At 37.3% G+C, this 25,873-nt stretch overlaps 1 protein-coding gene across 1 annotated transcript; it reads left to right on the top strand.

The window, feature by feature from the left end:
• Positions 1-16,222: 16,222 nt before the first annotated feature.
• LOC134666165 (keratin-associated protein 19-2-like) lies at positions 16,223-21,110 on the top strand. Its single transcript, XM_063523319.1, has 2 exons — positions 16,223-16,231; positions 20,663-21,110. The coding sequence occupies exons 1-2, from the start codon at positions 16,223-16,225 to the stop codon at positions 21,017-21,019; spliced, it is 366 nt and encodes a 121-aa protein (XP_063379389.1). The 3' UTR covers positions 21,020-21,110.
• Positions 21,111-25,873: the final 4,763 nt, after the last annotated feature.

Here is a 25,873-nt window from a genome sequence, read left to right as displayed (position 1 = left end):
ACCGGCGTAATACGTATGTGGGCCAACCGTACGTATGTGTACGCCAACCGCCATAAGGTACCTTTCTTCATACCGTCCTGGCCGGTTTCAACTGGTACCTTTACCCGTGGGACGTCACATATCTTTACTATTTCATATCTAGTGAATCTCTAAACCATTTCCCGAATCGCGCCGGTAGTCGCGCACTCGCGCAAGATGTAGGTATGGAGTCGCGCGCGAGGACGCAACTTATGCTAGCAGGTCAGGTTTTACGGCTCGATTCGGAAAATGAATTAGACTCTACTAAACTTCAACAAGTTACGATATGGCTAATTTAAAGATATTTGTAAGATAGATATGTCAAATTTGACGTTTCCGCGATTCTGGAGGTCCTCTTGAACGATTTCGACAAGTTATGACTTAGATATCCAAGTCAAATCTAGTCGATATCTAATGTAGATCTATTTGATCTCTAAATCGTCTCTAGATCTTGTGATTATCTCGAAATCCGAATAGGCCTGTCAGTATGTTGTCCCGCGGCGGTATGATTATGGTCGCATTGTTATCACCGTCATGTCATGCCTCAATTTCGCACTTACATACTTGTTAGAACGTGACAGCTAGGTACGGTAACAATTAATATAGAGCCGGCCATCGTAGCCCTTCTGAACTCAAATATATGAGATGACAAGCGCGAAAATGGTGGGGGTAGGAACTGTCGGCAGGTAGGTACAAAGTTTTTACAAGGTACCGTAAAATGGGGTGAGTAGGGTCAAAACTGAAATTCAAACCTCGATAACATTTTATTTTTACATATGAAAACTGAATGGTGTATGTAATAACTTAATAAGTGTTCCGGACGTTCGTATTTTAGTTTTTATTTTATTTTGGATAGTTCCATTTCATAACTTTGACCATAAAGAGGAAAACCCACCTCGCCCCGTAGTGCCTCGTATTTGGGGTGAGAGGGGTTTTCATACAAAGGTGATTTTGGAAGATTGTTGGATCGATTTTTTTTACTATGCGTATTACTATAGCCTACAAATGCATCAATTCTCGACGAACTTAACATTACAACGAGGCTCTCCACTGTTTGCTCCCAACGTGTACTTGGTTTCTTCGGCCATCTGAGCAGGGCAGGGCCAGATAGCCTGGAAAAGCTCCTTATTACTGGCCGTATGGCAAGGAAGCGTAGGGGTGGACGTATGGCCACGCGTTGGGCGGACAGAATAACGTCAGAGACAAACGCCACATTGCAGGCTAGCATGCACTGGGCCCAAGACAGAGTGGCTTGGAGAGCGCTGGTGAAAAGTGTCCACATTCGTCACGTCCCTCAGCCATGAGGATACGACAAGGAAGAGGAAGAAGATATTACTATAGCTCAATTTGAAATTGGAATACATTATTTTTGTAGCAGTAGCCTTAAAATCCCTTCTCACCCCCCTCTCAAACCTTCTCTCCCCATTCATAACCCACCTCTCCCCGCGAAACCTACTCACCCCGTTTTACGGTACTCAAGGTAGGTAACGGGATCGGGATCCTTATGCAGAACTAGACAAGACGGGCTTTACAGCCCTTTCCAGTACTTTTTAGAGCGCGATTTGTAGTAGTCGGGTTTTAGTTTTTGAACTTATTTATTTATTTATATAGCCCCTTAGACTAGGTGAGAGAAATTTGTATATGTTGGTTGCTGACTTCTATTTCTATAAGAAGTTTTTGAACTTATTTTTTATTTAATTAATTTTGGGGTGATGATTTCGTTACTAACTATTTGAAGTCACTTTATATTACTTTTGCGTGGGCATCGTCAGTGTAGAATGTACGCAGAGTGCCGCATATATCGGGCTACGCCTTGGAGATTTTTAGATAATTATGCTCCTATTCTGTAATAGTTATTTACGATACAAGTGCGGAAAAGAGGAAATTCGAAACGAGTGGCGATAAATTAAAACACGACCGAAGGGAGTGTTTTAAATCGTCATGAGTTGCGAATTACCTTTTCGCACGTGTATCGTACAACGTTTTACAGTACATATGGCCCTTTAAACTTTTGATATCGCACGAAAAGTGCTATTTTACGCACTAGTGCGGGAAAATAGGGCCATATGTACTGTAAATCATTTTACATGTTTTAATTTATCGCCACTCGTTTCGAATTTCCTCTTTTCCGCACTTGTATCGTAATAGTACATTTCGATGCTAGTGCGGAAGGTATGTCATTACTGCACGAGTACCGAGATATCTTGCCACGAGCCGCAGGCGAGTGGCAAGACTCGGGACGAGTGAAGAATGACATTTCCGCACGTGTATCGAACGACGTTTTTTAATACAGTTGCGAAAAAATAAGAAAAACATTGTTAATCGTACACTAAACAAAAGTGGTAACAGTGACAGCTCGGTTAGACGTCGTCTTTAAGTATATTATATCTATGGGCGTTTGGCAGCTATTCCGTTCCATTCAGTCAACTTATTAAGAACGGAATTTTCAATATTGAATATTAAAAAATAAACGTGTTATAATGATGAAGAGGTAAGTAATTAAATATGAAATATGTAATATTTTTCGTATTCTTACATTAACGGTAGGTTTTTATGCTGATTACGACGTTTAAAGGAAACTAATATTAACACTCATCAATAAGTAGTCGTGAATTGGAACAAGTATAAACTTTAAAAAATTGGAAAAGTAAAAAGCACTAGTTCGAGATAACCAACTTTCCGCACGCTAAACAGCTACGTAAAGTAGCACTTTTTGAGCAACTGTATTAAAAATAACTATTATGTACCAACATGATTTTGGGTCTAGATGGACCTAACTAGCTTTGGAGCATATAACAAATGGACTGGAGATGCCTGGTCTGTAATTCTGTACATACTTAACAGTCTGCCGATTAATTAAACCAATTACCTAATAACGAGTCGTATGCGATAGCGTATTACTGTATCGATAGATGTATATTATTAATAAGTTTTGTTTTCCTAGTTCAGTAGGTATATAAAGAGTATTGCTTGGTATTGTATAATAATTATACGTATTTAGAATATTAATTTTAAAAATTTAGTGCTAACCACCATTTGTTTGTTAACCTCTTGCTAAATGGTGGGAACCTGTAATTGGCTTTCTGTTATCTATATACATAACTATTGTACAATTGATACCTAGCTGTTGGTTCTCCGAATAATAAATAAATAAATAAATAACAGTAATAACATCACCTGTAATTTCATTTATTTTATACCAGCATCTGTTTTGTTAAACAATTGAATGTTTAGAACCCATATCTTGTATTGATTTGACCTTATATCAGCAAAAAGTTATAGCACAATCGGCCGATTCAGCATTATAGCAGCATTATACAACAAATGACAAAAAGGCCTGTGCGTAACAATTAGCGAACATTGTCAGTAATGCAGCTTATTGTGGCCCGTTCCCACAGCATTGCCGCAAATTGCTGGCTTGTATGTCGGGACGAAGGTAAGTGGGAATTACACTTGACCGATATAATACTATGTACACTGGTATACAGCTAAGACTGTAGGAATCGTCGAACGTCATTCGGTCGAGAAATCTATACCTAAATACTTATTAAATTTGACGTATTCAGCGTATCCTACAGTAATGCAGTCTACCACAGCAGTAAGTATTCATTCAGTTAAAATCGTTGTAAAGCCTGGCCAGGAATATATTATGATCACGCGCCGTTGCGGTATTTTACTGGAACATATTATAATAACATTTTTTCATACTATATACTGAACTGTCACCCCATACAATGAGAATAACAGCGCCCTCTTTGCCAATGATCATTATACATATTTGTCTGTCTTGACAATGATCAATGATAGCTCTGAAAGAGGGTCATTGTTGTTCTAAAAGGCGTGCAGAAAATGATACGTTTCTGCACTAGAGCATTTTAGGTTCCAAGTACGATTTTTTTTACGATAAAGCAATCGAAATTTGGGTATAAATGGATTTGTTAAGTCAATTTCCATTCTGATATTTGACTCCCCATTCTATAAATAATGATACTTTTGCCTAAATTGTTAATTGAAAATATCCTCAAAGAAAACTATAAATATACTTAGTCATGTCACAATAAAAAATAAAATAAAACACATGACTGTATTGATTCTTTCTCTTCGAGCAACACGGAAGGGAGGCGGCATTCGCACTATTTCCCCTCTGCCGAGGTACAAGATTAGCGCGTCAATTTAATCTAGCGCGGGTAATAAAACTAGTTGCACTTGGATTTTTCACTAGACCGAGTCCAGACGCGCGCGTGAACACTGCTGTACAAAAATGCCTGTTTGCTTGGTTTTTTGTTATAAAAAGAGGTCGGGGACATCAAATTTACAAAAAGAAAGTGTTACATTTCACATGTAATATTTTTTTTACATATCATACGTTAAATTACATTTAAATACAATTATTATATTTTAGTCTCAAGTAATTGTTGGATTTATCGATTTTGCTCGCTCAGTACAAATTGCAGATCGGTCGAGCGACAAATCCGACTTCTCATCTCTCAGAATACAATGACATACTTCAACGAAAATGTGTTAGTGTGCGTGTTGTGACACTAGTCACTCGTCCGTACACAAAAAGAGATCGAGGTTTGCAAGATTTGTCTATGACGTGTGTAATTTTCTATGTATTTGTGTCGTCATTACAGATTGGATTTTGTATGTAAGTGTGTGAGAAATGCGACTGTGTGCACCTTTCCCCCCGCGAAAATTGGCAGAAAGATTTGTACGGCGAGATATCGCTTGGGCCCCTCCCTTCCGACATGTCGGAAGCCGGTGTTGCTCGAAGTTCTTTCTAGTACAGTCATTATAGATTTTGACCCGTGAATAATTAGTTCTTGGATTTTTTTTTCGTAGGTCCCTCGGGGGGGTCACTGGGAGTGTAAATTCAATAATTTTTAAGAAAAAAAAACCGACTTCCATGGGGGCCGATGAAAGATTACTGTAGATGGTACGCTATGTAGAAAAGGAGGTAAAACCACCCACTTTTCTACTAGCATTTCGCTTCTGTATAATGGCTCCTCTACAGGATGGGCCAACGCCGGCCACTCCAAGGGACGCAGCCATGCGGTAGAATGAGATAGCAATATCACTTGCTCCCTCTAACGCATAAATGCGTCCCTTGGAGTGGCCGGCGTTGGCCCATCGTGAAGGGGAGCCATGAGGGTCGTAGTTCTAGCCTAACCTAACCCACTCCTCAGATAGCAGTTCGGTTCTGTGCGGATCGCAGTTCGAACCTAATCAAACCCACTTTTCAAGTAGCATTTCGTTTCTGTAAGGCTCGCAGTTCTAACCTAACCTAATCCTTGTTCGGTTCTGTGAGGATCGCAGTTCAAACCTAACCTAACCCACTTAATGGCGCATGCCGTGCGGTGTACGGGGGTTTAAGCGGGAGGGGCTAGTAAGATTGGCATCATCGTACTTTATAGGTACCTACATTAATTTTATGGTAGGTAATCATAGTTGTTTATTTAGTTAAGGTATCATAGTGGTTTTCTGGATCAAGGTCCGGGTCCGAGTCCGGGTCCGAGTCCGGGTCCGAGTCCGGGTCCGAGTCCGGGTCCGAGTCCGGGTCCGAGTCCGGGTCCGAGTCCGGGTCCGAGTCCGGGTCCGAGTCCGGGTCCGAGTCCGGGTCCGAGTCCGGGGCCCAGTCCGGGTCCGAGTCCGGGTCCGAGTCCGGGTCCGTGTCCGGGTCCGAGACCGGGTCCGAGTCCGGGTCCGAGTCCGGTTCCGAGTCCGAGTCCGAATCCGGGTCCGAGTCCAGGTCCGGGTCCAAACCGGATCCGGGTCCGAACCGGATCCGGGTATGAGTCCGAGTCCGGGTCCCAGTCCAAGTCAAAATCGAAATTCGTAATCACCAAACGTGTACCATGCGTCATTGAAGAGATCTGTTCTGGTCATCATCAGCAGTTCCACTTCATCAAATGCGACAGTTTTTAATGTAAATGCTTGATTTTATGATGAAAATACAAAAAAATCTATACGTATGCCTTTAATATTTGAGGAGTTCCCTCGATTCCTTATGGATCCCATCATCAGAACTCGAGCTTGACAAAAATGTGGCTTAAAAACTTAACTTGCTTAACGAACATAACGAAAAGGAAAAATCGCCAAACGTGAACTATGCGTCGTTTAAGAGTTCTGTTCTGATCATCATCAGCAGTTCCACTTCATCCAATGCAACAGTTTTTAATGAAAATGCTTGATTTTTTTATGTAAATACAAAAAATCTCTATACGCATGCCTTTAAGATTTGAGGAGTTCCCTTGATTCCTCATGGATCCCATCATCAAAACTCGAGCTTGACAAAAATGTGGCTTAAAAACTTAACTTGCTTAACAAACATAACGATGAGGACAAATCGCCAACCGTGAACTATGCGTCGTTAAAGAGTTCCGTTCTGATCATCATCAGCAGTTCCACTTCATCAAATGTCACTTTTTTGGGTGTATATGCTTGATTTGTTGATAAAAACCCAAAAATCACTATATGTATGCCTTTAAGATTTGAGGAGTTCCCTCGATTCCTCATGGATCCCATCATCAGAACTGGGTTTTGACAAAAACGGGACCAATCTGTATGCATATACATTCAATCAAAAAAAGAATTTTTAAAATCGATCTAGTAATGACGGAGATATGGAGTAACAAACATAAAAAAAAATAAAAAAATAAATAAAAAAAATAAAAAAAAACATACAACCGAATTGATAACCTCCTTCTTTGAGATTTGGAAGTCGGTTAAAAAGTAGGCTGAATCAGGCTCCTGCGTATATTCGAAAAATGTTTTTTTGTCCAAAAAACGGTTTTTCTTCAATAACTCGGCCATTTTTGATTTTACAGTAAAACCGTAAGGATAAAAATTGTAGGAAATTTGATTCTCTACAAGTTAGTCCAGTCATTATATTCAAAATCCCGACTCTTTCCGTGAATAATCAGTTCTTGGATTTTTTTTCGTACGTCCCTCGGGGGAATCACTGGGAGTGTAAATTCAAAAAAGTAGACTGAATCAGGGTCCTGTGTATATTCGAAAAACGGTTTTTCTTGAATAACTCGGTCATTTTTGATTTTACAGTAATACCGTGAGGACAAAAATTTTTGAAAATTTGATTCTCTACAAGTTTGTTTCCCTTCATTTATGCTGTAAAGCGTGGAACATAGGAGATAATGATAATATTATGAATTTGTCGCGTTTTTCAAGTTTAATTTCTAAAATATCGATTTTGGGGGAAAAAAGGTGGGAACCAAAATTGATTAGAATTTGATTCTCTACAAGTTTAGTCCTCTTCATTTATGTCGTAAAGTTGAAAATAAACGAGATGTTGAAAATATTTTGAATTTGTCGCTTTTTTCAAATTTTATTTCCAAACTATCGATCCTAGAAGAAAAATTGTAAGGACCAAACTTGTAGAGAATCAAATTTTTTAAAATTTTTGTCCTCACGGTTTTACTTTAAAATCAAAAATGACCGAGTTATCCAAGAAAAACCGTTTTTAGAATATACACAGGACCCTGATTCAGTCTACTTTTTGAATTTACACTCCCAGTGTTTCCCCCGAGGGACCTACGAAAAAAAAATCCAAGAACTAATTATTCACGGATAGGGTCGGTTTTTTGGATATAATGACTGTACTATTCCTCGTATTCGAAATGAAAAGTAGAGTGTTTAACTCGGGTGAATGGCATCATTTCCGCCTCGGACTATTGGCGCTCTCACTGCGTCCGAGCGCCAAACTGCCACGGCAGAAATGAGTGCCTTTCATCCCTTGGTTAACAATATGCTATCATAAAGATAACCTAACACAGACCGCCGCGCCGGAAGATCTCATGTTCCCTCACAATTAAGTACTTTTTTTTATCCCCTCGTGACATAACCGACTGGGTCTCACGTCATGCTTGACAGCGCTAAGGAATTAGCCAACTTAAACTCAAAAGGACGTACTCTATGCAAATATCAGCATGTCTTTAAAGAAAAAAAGACCTTAAAGCTATCGGCGCTTACGTTGACATGTTGAATTTTCAGTGTATTTTCCATTAAATAATCTTCACAAATAACGTAACGCGCTTGTACATTAAGGTTAAATTTTTCCTTAAAATATATAAGGATGTTATGCTCTTTTGTCTTATTGTGGTAGTAAGTAGCTACAGCTGTAGAATACTACTCATTAGCGACTGTGTATACTTATTTTCGAGAAGTGGGTCAATGTACTGCGTGCAATATCGGATTTGTGCTATTTGTCAAATTAAGGTTTGGCATGTGTTGTTGGCAATATGCAATATGGCTCCATGTATGAAGGCTGCTTTGATTTGTGATGGTTTAAATTTATGCATACCTACATTTGCGAAGACAATTCGCGTGCGCGCAGTGTATGCGGATTCTCCAATCTGCTTTGGGCCAGCGCAGCGTGGGGACTAAGTACCTATGAGAAGTATTAGACCAAGCCCTCTCATATCAAATGAAAAAAAAAAATGTTTATTTGGTTGGTTTATGTTGTACATTTCAGAATTAGTTACCTCTGCTTGGAATCTTCTAGTATGTATTGTAAATATTTGTAACAGAAGACCCCGCTACTTACTTCTTTTTCTGATAAAGGCCGTTTAGTAAAAAAAAAACGTTGCAAACTAAGTAACGGGAGGAACCTAATGTGTCTTTATCAAACATTTGTTTCAACCAGCCCCGTTCTCCCCTATAAATAACATCTTTACGGTTGTTAATTGTTATAGCAGGCTGACAATGACGACCTTTCCATTGAGGATTGGTCGCGCCTAGAGATGGGTAGAGGTGAGTAAATACTGAGTATTTACTCGGTATTTACTCAAAGCACCCGATAAATACCCGTATTTACTCATTTAGGTGGGTAAAAACGATTGCTTATAAAATATTCTAAAAGTGAGATTTAAGAACAAAATTGGTTTTTATTGAAGAGTGCTAACGTGTATTTACAATATCTATAAAATAAAAAGCATAGAGGGCGCTTAATTTAGGAAAAAAAGGTAATTATTAGTGAGAGGCAAATTGTGATAACAATTTTGTTTTAAATAAGAAGGTATTTACTTAAAAAATATGAGAACTTAAATTCTATCGATGTTCTAGATAAGTGCATGTCGCGCAAAAGTACGTGTTTACGCGGCACTTACGACCTTTTATTAAGGGTTTTTTAAAGAAAACTCAAAAATGGCTCAACCGATGATGTTCAAAATATTGTTTTTTGTACTCTATTATACGGCTAATCTCCCGATATTTTTTCATATTTTTTCTGAACTTTGGTTCGAAAGTTATAGAGAGATAAACATTATTTTGGCCTTTCGAAACGGTTTTTTTCCAAAAATATTCAATTTATCCAAAAATGTTCTTAGAAACATTCCAGTTATTTTTGAAGACCCATTTAATGACGTGCAACACGTTGATGGTTTCTGAGATATTTTTTTGTGACAATTAGTTACATGTATGGAGTGCCCCTCTTAAAAATACATTTCTTACAATTTTGAGTACTTAATCTAGTAGCGGCTTACAAAATACACCTATATTTCAAATTTATATGCCCCTTTCAGCACTCTAAATAGTTTATACCCACCAATTTGGGTATAAACGAGTAAATACGGGTATATTGAGTAAATACTGAGTATTTACTCGGTATTTACCTGTGAGTATTTACTCACTACCCATCTCTAGCTCGCGCCGAACACTTTGATTAGCGAGTGATTTGTTGGTTTTAGATGATTATGCACGTTGCTAGGTAGGTACTTTAGGCTAATTGTGACGAGACTGGATGATCGTAAAAGAGGGACTTTTTTCGTCATATAAACAATTTATGACATCATATAAACTAATAAAAGGGGGTTATGCAACCCCACGACCCCACCTATTAAATATTTACCATTGGGTAAATTCCAGCGAATCTTTTTTCCAGCGTTTGTATTGACAAACGCTGGAAAAAAGATTCGCTGGATAAAGACAAAAAAAATTGTTTAGTTTATAAAAAAGCTTGCATAGGTATTTACAAACTTATCTACCTAATCTTAAATAAAAAAGACTTATCTACTATCTATCAAAAATATTCAAAGGTCTAAGCCAAGAACCAAGGGAAAGGTTACTAAGGGGGAAGGGGGGTCAAAAAGAAGTCGAAAAAACCTCGCGTGGTTTGTGCACAAGCCCCCTTTCTTGCTGTCTTGTTACCTTATTGACTATTAAACAATCCTAAACCGAATAGATTATCTTATCTCAATCTATCTGACTTCACTTCACAATTTCGCCGCTAATTTTGCATTCATACCGCATCAAATCCCGGAATTTTTACCATTGTACAGACTGAACTGCGATATTATACGACAAAACCATGATCAAAACAAACTGACACATGTCAAACGAAATCTCGCTGTATTTTCAACCGTATTTTCTTTACTATAGGGTAAGATTTCGTGTGTACTTTCTTTAGAATTACGTCGTTCTTTAAATGTGTGTTAGTAGAATACTAATACCGTCATCCACGTCACAGAGGGTGTGAATGGCAATATTTTTGACCGTTAACATACTGCAAAGTTTTTTCGATTTATGCTGTTAGTTTTAAAAGGACTTGTTTTCATAAAACTCAATGGCACATTAGACCTTTGGCAAATGAAAAGGCACAGCGCATGGCATTGTTTCTTGAAAATAGGCTTTATGCCGACATAAATGGGTTCTTTTTTGGTTGACTTAACTTTTAGATACTGAGAATTGTAAAGTGTATTTGTATGTGTATGTTTTGTAGGTGTCATTTAGCATAATTATTATGTACCCAAATCTTTCAAATCATTTAGAAGTGTTGACATACGAAGAAATGGAATATCCTGACAAAAGTCTAATATCACCTTAAAATTCCTGATATTTCCTGAACGGTAATATATTTAAAAATTCGCGTTTAAAAACCGATATTCTAAAACGGGGCCACTTTTATAGGGTTTAGTCCGTAGGCGGCTGGGAGAAAAATCTCCAGCAGCGCAGCAATGGATTATTCCAAAATACGTATCAATTGAATGACTGTGAATATTCTCTTTGTAATGTTTAGACTTAAATGAAATTTATTCAATAACAAAACTTATAAACTATTATTAAATGTTTACAAATAATTAACCAGAAATATTACAAAATGAGAGAAGTAGGTACTTACATCAATTTGAATAACAGTATCATTTTATGTTACAGTACTTTACAGTAAACTACTAAAATACATACATTTTTTTACTGAAAACATACCAAGTGGGGTACGAAAAGAAAAGAAAGGGCTGTTAGTAGATAATAAATATATATTACTTGATCAAGCAAATCTTGTCAGTAGAAAAAGGCGGCAAATTTAAAAAATGTATTAGACGGAAAAGATTATCGTCCCATACAAAACTTGGATTTTGCGCCTTTTTCTACTGACAAGATTTGCTTGACCAAGTATACTTAACACACTCTAATATTATAGCAATTATAGAATTTGCCTCGCCTCGAGGGTCAAATACCTCTAATACATGGTATCAAAGCAGCCATCGTCCCAAATAGTGTCAATTAGCTATCAAACAAAGCTGACTATAGCCTTAGTAGCGGAAGGAAGCCGCGAGGACGCGCATTGTTTCCGCGGGGCGGGCGCATAGGCGGGGCGGAAGCGGGAGCGAGTTTGATGTTTTTGATGCCGATGAAGCGCCGACATACGCAACCTGCAGACGAACTAACCGTCGTCGCTCATGGACACCTGCAACATTAGGTTACAAGTGCGTTGCCGGAGTTTAAGGTAGGAGTACGCTTTTTTTTCTTGGGGGTTTAAAGGTCGTATCGGTTCGGAAATAATGCATACATTTGGGTGGGAGGATGTATCTTTGTGCCATAGACTAGGAATCATCTAGACCGAGTTTAGAGCAATTATTTCATGCAACCGATGATGCCAAAAATGCAGGGGTGCACGAGACGAGGTGAGCGAAATCCCGTGCCGTGATTGGTCCGTTCAAAGACACGTTCGTCACACAAAGACACTTTCGACTCGAACATGGAGTAAATTTACCGTATGCGTGGCAGAGGGGGTAGCGCGACTATGCTCAGTCTGGTGGATGTTTTGTCTGTGCTTTGTGCGAATTTTACGAATACTTATTTAATTACCAATTAATATAACCAGTTGTCTCCAAAATGGGAGGACACATTCGGTCGCGAATTTCTGTAAAGGATTCTGTAAAACTACCCAACTATTGTCCACTAGTATCTACTACCACACTAGTACCACTACTACTACTCCTAGTAGTAGTAGTAGTGGTGGTAGTAGTAGTAGTAGTAGTGGTAGTAGTAGTAGTAGTACTAGTAACTATGATCCACAAGTAGTTATTGGTCGTCAGGAGGTTAGAGCTCCGCCCTTAAAGTAATAGTCGCACCTGACGAAGATATTGGAGTTAATTTTAGACCATAGGAGCTTTTGGTTTATAGTAGGTCCCTACATGCATAGGTGCCATATTACTAACATCAAAATAAACTATTTATATGTATTAGGTATTTAAACAAGTTACAAATACCCACGCAAAATACTATTGCGTGCGACCCGCTCTCCGCTCCGCTCGTCACTACATCCTTCCCCTCGGCGATGTCGCAACGCCAATTTTCGCTAATCTGGCCCTAAGCACACTAATTGCCGTCCTACCGTCATTTATACACGCATCACGTGACATTGACAGTGATTTTTTTGAGGAAAATCGTCAAATTACGGTTTTGTACAGTAGGTCAAAACAGTTACCCTCTTTTAACAGACTGCGTGGCAATAAACCAATTAAAATGTACTAAGTCTGCAAAAATTTGCTATATGCAAAAATATGGCAAAACGCCAGCACACTGAGAGAAAAATCATCACCAGGAATTAAAAAACAGTTCTGTACTGGGGGAAAAAATGAAGTTTTAGTAATAATTATGAACGTTTCACTATTTCTGTAAAGTTTATTTATTTCTACAAACAGCTCAGTAATCCCAAATATAATTTCAACAAACAGATAATAGAAATTGCAAGAACTAATAGAAATTGCAAAAGTCAATTTGTTCCTATTAATTAACTCTCCTTGTCTCCTCCGTGTTTTTGTTGTACTTTTCTCTCAGTGCAGGAAGAATGAATCTTATGGTTCAATAAAAGTAAGAAATATTAAAAAACTTCAACGTGAATATTCGAAGTTGCGATCTTGTAAATCTCAACAGGATCCCTTAACTGAGGTACAATAGTGAACTCCGCTCTTTATACTTTGATTATGTATACACCTTCAAAACAGTAAGAAAATCCAGTTTCCATAGGTTCACAAATGTCACTTAAGAAGTGGAAAATGAATAGTAAAAATTCGTTTATTAAAAGAAAGAAGATAACATTACATAACTAGCTCAGTGGTCCCACGCTAGGCTAGGCCTATGTCGTGGTGACCGCTCTACAGAATGACTAAATACAGAAACGTGAAGGCACTAACGGCTCGATTCCAACTTTAAGATACGTCAGTTAATAGATCTAGAAAAGATATGGATTAGATATGTCAGTGTCAAACAAGTGTCAAAATTGACGTTTCTTCAAACAAATACGTCACTTTTGACACTTGTTTGACACTGACATATCTAATACATATCGTTTCAATATCTAGTATTTGACGTATCTCATTGTTAGAATACGGCTGTAAGATTCTACGAAAGTGACTATTAGGCTGTGGTCTGAACGTCAGCGAGCAGCGGACAATGATCGGGCATTGATATGTGAGGGATAACATTATAGGAACATATTATCATATTGACCTCCTTTAAATTTATGAACGCCTGCTCGCCACGACCTAAGCGTAACCGAGCCATCCAGCATCCAGGCCTTGCTGGGATTAGATCGGTTTCCTAATGATGTATTCCTTTACCAAAAGTTAAATGATATTCCGTACAAAAGTTCCAAGAAACTCATTATAAATATGTGACAACCTAGCCTGCTGCCCATATGTCGACTTCATGACTGTGTGGATTAGTAGCATATTGATACGTAAACATTTTGCAAATGGGCATGGCTGGGATACGTACATAATTATCTAGGAAATATTAACATTTATAATGATACCGTATACATTATTGGATACGTGTTGCAGATTGTTTTTTGACTTCCGTACCTAAAGGATAAAAACGGGATCCTAATTACTAAGACTTCGCTGTCCATCTGTCTGTCCGTCTGTCTGTCCGTCACCAGGTTGTATCTCATTAATAACTCTGTCTGTCTGTTACGTCTTCACGCTTAAACATCATCATCATCATCATCATGCCCCGCAGGCGACGTTACGGGCAGAAAAAAGTGTACATAATATCAGCCTGATTCGAACTTTAAGATACGTCAAATACTATATCAAGATACGATATGGAGAGGATATCTCAAAAGTGACGTTTCTTCAAACAAAAACGTCTAGACCTAATATTTGAAGTATCTTAATATTCGAATCAGGCTGTATAAGTCATCAATGGTCGATCTACTCCATCGATTGTCAGTTGTTATGTCTACGGAAAGCCACACGGGCTGCGCGTACGCACGGCATGGCGGCAAATTGACAGCTAATTTGATTATATACACTCATTCGATTACTAATCATTTATACGTCGTTTTTCTCCTGTTTGTGTACGGTTTTTACAACTGTCATGATTGAAACGAAACAATTTGAGGTTTAATTAGTAATTATCGGTCGATTAGGATGGTTAATGATGTGTTAAAGAGACCCGTAGTTCAGAGTTACGTCTGAATTTCTATTCAATTTAATCATTTATCAATATTCCACTGGCAAATCAACCTATTCTACAGGATGGTCCAAACCTTGACCTAGTTGACGTCCAAAATTTTTTTTAGATTGGTCACGTCGTGGACTATCAGAATATACCCCATATATGTTAGCCGATTTTTCGTACTTTTCGAGTTATGATTTTTTTTACTTTTAACTTTTGTTAAGAAAAACTACTACTAATAATTGTTTGTGGTATTTGCACTGATAATACGAAACAGCGATGGGGAAGTGACCCCCATAAGATAATATTTGGACGTCAAGGTTTGGACCACCCTGTATAGGTCCACCTAGGTACAGTCACGGACTTTAATTGTTGCGCCATTAGGCTTCACTTTACATTGGACATTTCATACCGTTAGTATTAATAACCGAATTAGCTTGAACCTTAAGTGGATCAAAAATTAAAGTCTGTGACTGTACCTACATCAACAGACATTTTCTCAATAGGTACTGATAGTTCATCATCTCAGCCATAAGACGTCCACTGCTGAACATAGGCCTCTCACTTTAGCATGATGGGGGGTGAATGCCATAATCACCACGCTTGGCAGGCGGGTTGGCGATCGCAGTCGAGTACACCGAATTTGAGGGACGCTGCTGCCCGTCCACCGGTGGTCTTGGACGCAGTTTAAGGACATACCCGGGTCCTACTGATAATTAATACTGATAGTAACTATACTATGATAGGGTAATACTGATAATTATTACATTATAATTATGTATACCTACCTTCTGATTTATTAGTAATTTATATTAAATAAAAACAAAATACATTTTAATAAATAGCTACCTAAATGTAATTATAATTATCGATAGAGTGAATTCCGCAATTTTTTGTAACATTTGTGTAAAGACATTCATTTATAATTGCCCTAACGTACATATATAAAAAAACTAATGCATTTTTATGGTATAAATAAACAAAAACTTTTTTTAATGATTCCTTCCATATCTTTTGACGCAGCCATAAAGATAGCCAAAAAAGATACAGCATGTTACTCTAGCGTATAATGTATGGGCTCGTGGAATGTATGGGGATTGGGGTCCAATACTCTTTCCAAACAGACTATCATATCAGCCGCGCCAGCAACAAAAATCTTTAAGGCCGAATGGCGTATTCTTAAATACTCTGTCAAGCAACTTCCGTCAATAGAAAAGACCGGCAAATAAAAAAAATGTAGGCGCGAAGTGTTATCGTCCCATACAAAATTTGAATTTTGCGCTTTTTTCTATTGACAAACTTGTTTGACCGACTAAAAATGATAATCAATGGCCTAATAACAGTGCGGACCTAAGGACGGCGTCAAATAGGATACCTATATCCGAGGCCTACCCCATATCCCATCTCATATAAGGGGTCAATGGCACCAGCCAAGCGGCACATCGGCGATATATAACTCGGCGTTGCCTCGGTGGCAGCACACTCGTAAGCAGCACTGGACAACAATATGGCTAAAGTAAGTGCTAGTGGCTAAAGTGTTTAAGGATTGAATCGTGATTAAATAAGATAAAAGTACAATTTAACGTGTGTTAAAAGACAAAAATAAAAGTAAAATCCGATTAGTGCCAATATTTTTTTGTTAGATTGAAAATCTTTTTGAAAATTTTCATTTATTACCCCCCAAAAGTGCCAAAATAGAAATAACAATTTGGAATTTGGTAGTTCAAAAATAACAAGAACGGGTAGGTAAAGTAAACAAATGATGTCTATTTTTAGCAGTCTCGATTATTTAGGTACTTTATATTATGTAAACATTTTATTTTATTGGCGTATTATTTTCCCTAATACAACTAAAATCGAACTCATATTTTTTATGTTATAGGAAAGATGATATTACTTTTTAAATATATAATATTATGTTTATTAATAAGCTAAAAACCACATTAATAACAATTACACGATTGAACTGAAATTATTATTTGTTGTTAGTATTTTTTTGTTTTGATGTCAGAAACAATTATTCAAACTGTTTTCCGGCAATACTGAAACAATATATCATTATCATTAAGTTATCAACATATATCAACAGTTCATATTATAAACATGCACTAAGTACAAATAGTGTTTAACAAATAAATAACGCTTGGCAACAGTGATTCGATTTAATTAAAGTGATTTTATAATTGCATATCAATTTCGATCGTATCTAGTACGTAATTAAAGTTTAAAAATAATTCTAGATATAACTAGGTATATGATGTCTAAAAAGAATCTTGTAACTGTGGTTGTGTGATTACATAGTACCTATATTTAAGTAAAATGTTTACAATAGTTTACATACGAGTAGGTTTGCATTCATTATTTACATATCAAAGTTTGCTATTTCTACAATCTCTTTGTTAGCAACAACAAAAAATATAAACCTTACATTTTCGCACCTAATAATTACATTGATAATCTGCACAGATAGCATAACATATAAATTCCATTTAAACTAACATAACAGTTAAAATATACGATTGTATGTAAATTCGTTCAAAATAGCCCTTTTAGGTGCTTGTTAGGCATTCTACTCGCGTGGGACTGAATGAATCGTGTGAAACAAGTCATTGACTACTTTTTATGACAGACAAATAGTCGCTAGACTTTCGTCAAAAAATAATATGAAGCTGTTAACTTTTTGCGTACATTTTAAAAAAAGTGTAACGTGCATAAGAATGCACACTGCCAAGTTTAGGGTTAATTTTGTACTTAAGTAGGGAGAAAAACTAGTTAACTTATCGTGTGATAAGATAAACCGTGACATAATGTTTAATAGATATACAAAGTGACTCGTTTATAAAGCTTTCTTAAAATGGTTTTAAGGGTGACATCGACACTGCGTGTCAAAACCTTTTTAAAGGGGCCCACTGATTACCAGTCCGCCGGACGATATCAGCCTGTCAGTTGACCGCAAAAGGCCACACACTAACAGTTTTCTGTCAGTTTTCGGCCTGACGACTTACACGAACTGATCGTGTGTGGCCGCCTGACGATTCCAGTCAGCGCCGACAGATATCCGCCGGACAGTCCGTGGCCTCGAGTCCAGTCAAACACACATCATGAGGTAGCCGGCCGGCGATCGACACACGTTACAGCATTAGTAAATTCTATTTTATTCGTAATACTTAAGAGTTCATAGTCCCTAATAAGCAATATAAGCATACGACTTTTTGTCTTCGAACATCACGGATCCAATACTTAATTCTTTGAGGCTGATATTTGCTTGTAATTTCATACACAATTTACGGCCAGTAGACCTTATTAATCTTAAATACGGTAGGGCTTCTGTCAAATTGAAATAAAATTATTCCGAATGTGCAAACTACGTCACCAGATGTCAGTATAAAATTTATACAATTTTAAGGCCTGAATACAACAATGCGAAGGTTGCATGTATCTAGTTTGTCAAGACTTTTCTTTATTTATCATGTTGTTACCTCGCAACTGTTGTTTACTGTCAGTCAAAAATAAATGTCGTAAAGAGAATTATAACATAAACCTTATTTTTTCTCTATTAATTTTAAATGTGACATATTGTATTTGCGTGGCTTATATATTCGAAAATACAGACATGATTATTGATTGCTGGAAGTGTAACCGAGAAAAAAAGGAGCAAGCATTCAAAGATTCAAATAGGGAAATTAGCCTCCCAATATTACCTAAAACACTGGTTAAAATTTTAATAGTTCTCAAGATAACGCCGGGAGGTATACCATCGTTGGCGTTCACGGCAGCTAGCAATGAAAAGACTAGCTATGAAAAATACCTTTATAAGAAAATCGAAAACATAATATCACAATTCTGATTTTTTTCATGACTGACATTCTGCAAAAATTGTGCGATTTGATTCTATAAAGTACGCTATAAAGACGTGGTAGGAACACTAGCGCAAGTATGGAGATACCTCACCTAACCTAACCGAAGTACCTGCTTAGACAAGAGATAAGATCTATGCCTGAAATTCTTCAGCTACAAGTTGGATCCGAATTATGACAACATTAATTCATTCCGTTTTAAGTTAAAAGAATATCTGGAGCAAACTGTGTTCGGCGTTACAGAGCGTGGCGTGGCGATATTACCAACCTGCAATTCTCCTACTATGTGACTATTATTACAAAAAAAGGATATGGAGTTAGAAGCTGCAAGCGGTGGATTCAACCTACTTTTACTTACACCGGCTCTTATTTAGGTGCTATCTTTGTATACCAAATTAAAAGAAATGAAAATACTTTACTGTTATGTTTTTGTTTTATTCATTCTACTCTTTTAAACCTTTTCTACATAATATTAGGTCCACTTGGGCGGTTTACGAGTGATTTTTTTGTTTGATACCTTGTAATAGATTTTTATAATTTACAAGAAATCAAACAAAAAAATTACGTACATCACCAGATATAGTAATCCACTTCGTCACCTTTTTCTGGTAGTATTTCGTTTCTGTAACGGTCTGGCGCCCCCTACGCAGAGTTTCGCGTAATATTCCCTATTGATAACCTTCGTCCTTCTCAGATTTGAAAGTCAGTTAGGTAATAAAAGCTTGTAAAATAGTTTCTGGTTGGGCCAGTAATTGACTGGTAAAGAATAACTTAAAACATTAAGTCCACCTTTTGTACCTTTAACTTGTTTTGTGCAATAAAGTATAAAATAATGAAATAAATAAATATTTAAAGTACATCCTATTTTACTAGTAGAAATAATAAATAGGACCAAACAATGCAACTGTTACAATTATAGAGTAGGTAACTACTTTATGCAATCTGTTTAATTACGGAGCCAAACATAAGAAAAACATCAAAATCAAATTTCATGTAACTAAAAAAAGTTTCATAATTTCAATTATAGAGGACCTTTGGTTCCAAAGGACCAGAACCAGAGCTTTGGTTGCAGCTATTGAGGTTTTCCATTTATCCAAGTAACCAATTAACCAGGTTTCACTGTAGTAGTAAAATATAGGTTTACATTTTTTGCCTTATTACAAAGGAATAAGGTCCAAAAGTGTAAACATTATCTTTGACGTCGACAGTCCATTTTGAGGAAAAAATTAAACTAGTTGAAAAACACGAAACTGAAGGCTCTCGACTGACAACAGATGACGGCCAACAGGCCACCGGCCGGCTATCTGATAATGTGTGTGTAAATTGGCCTGCAGGCTACGGACTGTCCGGCAGATATCTGTCGACGCTGACCGGAATCCACGAGCCGTAGTCTGAATAGCCGTCAGTCCAAAATCTGAAATAGAACTGTTAATGTGTGGCCTGCTGCGGTTAACTGACAGGCTAACATCGTCCGGCGAACTGTCAATTTGTAGGGATCTGTCAAAATTATATCAGACTATTGCCGGCAGGCGGCCGTACGGTGGGAAAATGACGACTCGTCTGTAGTCGCAGAGGTGGCAGCAGACCATTGCCGGCCGGCAATAATCGCTTATGTTTGTGGACGTTATTGGTCTAGGACGGCAGGTCGCCCGATAAGGCCAGAGACTGCAGGCGGACTGGTAATCAGTGGGCCCCTTAATAGATAACAAAAAAATGGTTTTCGAAATATTCTATATCAAATTATTGATTAAAAACAATTTCTATGCAAAAAACATGTATAGGTACTATCTAAACTGTAGAGTTGGGATTATGTTAGTTTATTTTAATTTATTACCTTTTAATTTGACTGACCATTATGTTGCAAATTGAGTTAAAAGTATTTGAACAATAGTCAAAAAGAGTTAGTTATTTACATTGATAGTTAATGAACTTGATTCACCATCTTCCTTGAATTTTATATATTATGCAAATATAAGGAAAAATATTGATCAATTTCTTTATTTATTTATCATTGGAGGTTCGCCGCCAGTATAACACCTAAATAGTGACGATGTTTTGTTGATGAGAATTTAGCTATTCTTATTTTTCAGCTCGCAACCATCTCTGTTGCTTTCCTTCTCTTCCTGGCGTTATCGCACGCCGCGCCGGCCGAAAAACCGGCGCAGAAAGAGGATCTTGAGGCCCCCGCGGAAAAGGGGGACCTCAAGGCCGCGGCCTCGCACTGGGGCGGGTGGGGCGGCTACGGGGGCCACTGGGGTGGCTACGGCGGCTACGGCGGCTACGGCGGCTACGGCGGCTACGGCGGCTACGGCGGCTACGGCGGCTACGGCGGCTGGCCGTACTACGGTAGCTACTACAGTTGGCCGAGCTACGGGTACGGATACGGATACGGATGGCCGTACGGCGGATACGGGTGGGGATACGGACACCATGGCTATTGGTGGTAGAGTAAAATAAGGTTATAGTGTGCAATATTCTAAACAACGAATTGAACATGGATACAAGGTTTTAAGGTTTTTGTCACCACCAATGTCACACCCATATAAAAGAAAAATAGACTGTATATACAGAACATAATTAAAGTTGTATTATACACTTAAACTGCTACCAATATTTAAAAAAAAAACGACAAAAGTTTACATCCATGAGTTACAAAATCATAAAAATGCCAGTATTAATATTTATTTTCTGTAAGGTAAAACAATATGTTTTCACTTCATTTTTTAAAGCTAGTTTGACATTAATATATCTATGTAAGTGTATATTTTCTTTTATTTCTGTTTGTATTTTATATCTTTACTTATCTAAGTCCTTCGTATAAGTTTACTCCCAGTCACTTAGTTTCTATTATTTTTTTTTGTTTCTTCACAACTGAGAGACTTGCCTATATTTAAATAAGTTTTTAATAAATAGCGTTAAGATCTCTTAAAAACACTGCCTTTATTTAAGTATACTATATGTATAAATCCAGCTCAGTTCCAGTTGAGCTGAGGGCCACGAACCACGTTCGTGTTGCCTCTCTGGCACACGTACGTACGAATTTACAAGTGCGATAGAGAGGCAAAACGTCGAACGTGGTTCGCGGTAGGTCCTCAGAGCGGCTACCGCGAAAACCGAAATTCGCAAATTGCGGGGATCTTTCTCTTTTACTCCAACGAAGGCGTAATAAGAGTGATAGAGAAAAATCCCCGCAATTTGCGAACTTCGATTTTCGCGGTGATAGCCCTGGAGCGAGGCTAGAAGGGTCGAAGCTTGAGACCTTTGCACCTCTGGGGTGCCATAGAACAAACAACAACTATGTATAAATAGAAGTAAGAGTATATTGTGTTTATTATAATATTTATAATAATAAAAACCTGTGAATAGCATTTTTTGTGTATATTTTCTTCCTAAACAAGTAAAAATTAATTTATCTATATTCAAGATATATACAGTGGTACTACTAAATGAAATTAATAACTAGCTTAAATCTAAAATGAAGGTAACGGGTAGGGAGGGTTTTTAGGTAGCGTCATATAGGAGCGTGTCACGTATTTTTGCGGCCTTCGAAGAGTAACATATTATTGCAGGTGACTGTATGCATAGTATAGTATAGTATAAGTTATGCTTTGTGCTTAATAATTATTATAACTATTATAAGGGTTAACTTAGGCCCGTTAACCCTAATATTATAACTTTATAAGCCCTATCCCCCCCCCCCCATTCCCCCAACCTATAGTCGTTGAGTCTGCAGGTGTTCTGAGATAGGATAATTAATGATCGGAGATGATATGAGACAAATTTTCAGCTTGCCTCAAATACCTACCCTATAATGTCTACCAGCTCTCCTATTATAACGAAGACTACAAGATATGTAAATAATTTATGATGAAAATGAAAATGAACAGATTTAAAAAAAAAAGAATACCTAGGTAACTAACTAATAAAAAATGCTCTAGATATATATAGAGCATTTAATAACTGCTAAATGCTCAAAGACTAATATTTAAAAATCTTAAATATCATAGTGTTAAAGTGAATTTTAGACTTAATGTTCGCGATTTTTTTCTTTAAGTAAGCGAATGTCAGAAAGTAAGGATTCGAATCGCCGAAGTCCCTAGAGAAAGGACTTAAGATTACTAATTAATGTTTTGGAGTAATTCTCAAAAAAGTACCATCTTAACCTGTCATCGAGCTTTTGAATTGAATGTATGCGTAATTGCTCTCTTTCATATGAAAAAAAAATTATAGATAAACAAAAACAATATTTATCGAGGTCACTTAATAAGTCATAATTTTTTTATTTTTATAATTTGTACTAGTCCGTCACTCGTTGAAGTCTTTTGTTCTAAGGATCATTAAAAAAAATTGAATACAGCGCCATCTACCTACGTTACCCTGAATTTTATACATAAACAATGCGTACGCGCAAAGCGTGTGCCTCGCGATTTCAAAGGCTTTCAAGTAAGGCTTTAGTCCGTGAAAACTCTGTGTAGTTACGACTTAATATTGTAGATGGCGCTTCTTTCTAGAATAAAAAAAAAACAGTTCCAACTTGTAATTTACTGCTTATAACTTTGAGGATATAACCAAAGAGAGACGACAAGTCTATAATTTTCGGTACAAAATAATCTGCCGTTTTTTGCGGGGGAGGGGCACATCAAGATGTATACGTAACGTCAAAATAGCCATGTCAGATAAACGTCAGTCCATACATGTGTCAACACCATTGGCCGCCTATTTTCGACAGAGGGGAACGCCTGTTAATGACCACTCCGTTTGGTTATATTCTCTAGTCTATAGTCTTATAATGTGGGTGTCAGATGTACAAAACTGCACTTATATTACTGAAATTAGAAGATTTAGAAGGTATTGTACGTAGTTTTGATTGAAAAATTGGAGTCCCGGTAGATTTTAAAAATATTTATTAAAATTAATTCTGTTTATAGGTGAATAGAATAATTTTTTAGTTTAGGGTGGCCAGTTACTAACGAATTACCCTAGTTCTAAAATTAGAAAAATCAGAAATAAAATCTAAACACCAAATATAAAGTACCTAATTCGATTAGACCTTCAATATTGATATTAAACAATAAAATCATATTATTTAAATAATTACAAACCCAAATATGGACCTTGCTATATTAGATACATGTTACAAATATGTAGTTATAAATACATGAAAGACCTTTACCATTGGTACAATATGTTAGTTATTTATAAAAATAGTTCCGGCACCAAATATAGTTTTAATGAGAGCCGAAGATGCACGCATAATGTTACCTGCGCTATTAACATAATTTTATTAATGGTTCATAGGCTTATGTTGACTACATTATCCAACCATCATCTTAAATATACAGGGTGATTCATGAGACGTGAGCAGGACTAATCCTGCACACTCAGTAACTGATCGATCACCGTATTTAGGTGAAACAACTACACTTTTTCCTATTTTTTTAACTTTTTGGCGAGGGCAAATTTCATTCTCTACAATCATGGTCACCCTACAAGATCTAATTAATAAACATAAAACCTCTTTAACCGTAATGACAGCATTATGATTACGAAGAAAATAAACTGTCAAACTTGAGTGAGATACGAGTTTTCAAAAGTAACCAGACCGATGACATTCAATTTGACACAGAATATCGGTAGTTTAGTATTCTAATTGTAGGGTGACCATGCATGTCGAAAATAAATTAATAACTTTTTTTTCAACACGACTAGAAAATTAACGTTAACCTCACTAATACTGATACGAAACAGGTGCTTATAATTTACGACATGCGCAGTGTTAGTCCTGCTCACGTCTCCTGAATCACCCTGTATTAAGAACGGGTCACTCACGTATTTTAAGTCGAAAAACGCTCGACATGTTTCGCTCCGTACCGAGGAGTGTCATCAGGAGCTTGCGTTTACGGAGACAGACCATCTTAGCTTGGTCTAACTCTATTAGCGTCATGATTAACGAACCTATTAAACCATAAAACAAAGTCGAGATTTGTTCAACCTTTAAACAATTAAGACCGTGATGTAACAGTGATGTTTTGTTGCATTGACGGTTATTAACATGCCTACACAAAAACATGGGCCCACAGACATATATGATGTGAGATATGTCACATATCTTAGTAGAACCACAGATTAAATACTAGTACTAGGTACAGAAGACTCACTCTCTAACAAAACGCGTCTGTTACGATCAGCACAGATATGGCCGCTAGGTGGCGACAGCGCCACACGCGGCTTATGACTTTCCCCAACTTTGGGGTGGAACGGATGTACTTTTAGTTACTTGTAGCAAAGCGACGAAGGGCCCGATTCGGATTTTGAAATAGACATCTATTAGATATATTTTAGACATCGGCAATATACGATAACGATATGTTTAAGATCTAACCTGTCAAATTTGATATTCGCGCAATTCTGGAGATACTCTTGAACGATTTCCACAGGATATGACTTAGAGATCCAATTCACATCTAATAGATATCTTACGCTATTTAACGTAAAAGTGACATTGGTTGCCCGAATTGCGCTGCAAAAGAGAACTAGTTGATATCTAAGCTATAACGTATCTAATACGTGTCGTCTCTTGTGAATATCTTGAAGTTCGAATACGGCGTGAAATCGCGGAGTGAGCCACGCCTGGTAGAACACTAACTTGTTGGATCATGTTTCGTAACTAAGTGGACACGGTAGTGGAGTTTTTTTAGGGCATACGGTGGAACCCGCTTATTACGTACCTACAGAATAGGGATCTCATCATCATCATTATCACCATTATTCTTAAGAGTCTGGCTCTTGTCGGTGGAGTTTTAGCCGACATTCCGTTCTTCTCTCTGCCACTGTTTTGAGCTCCTGATACGTCACTACTTTGATTTTCTCTTTGGTCTGGACCAAATACGGACGTTTCGGTCTTCCTCTGCCTCTCTGCTTTTCTATTCCGCCTTCAATTATAGACTTTATGTAATTATCGTGTCGTATCAGGTGTCCCAAACGTTTCCCCTTCTGTTTTCAATTGTTCTTAGCAGAGATCTCTTCTCACCTACCAAATTTTATACTGCACCATTTGTATTTGTAGGGAACTCTACCTATCCACAATATTTTACAGTAATGAGACAAACAAAAAAAAAAACAAAAAAAAATCGGCCGCATAATCCATTGTAATTACTGTTAAGTACTTACTTTTATTAAGGGTTTCGCCTTCAGTGAATCAGAGTTACCGCTATAACTCGAATGTACTTCGCCAAGTCCAAGCATATATTATCATTTTCATTATAAATATAAATATATTGTTAGGACATTTTTTTACACAA

Source organism: Cydia fagiglandana, chromosome 7 (assembly GCF_963556715.1).
Source record: "Cydia fagiglandana chromosome 7, ilCydFagi1.1, whole genome shotgun sequence".
Classification (NCBI taxonomy): Eukaryota; Metazoa; Arthropoda; class Insecta; order Lepidoptera; family Tortricidae; genus Cydia; species Cydia fagiglandana.
This window is presented reverse-complemented; position numbering and strand designations above follow the sequence as displayed.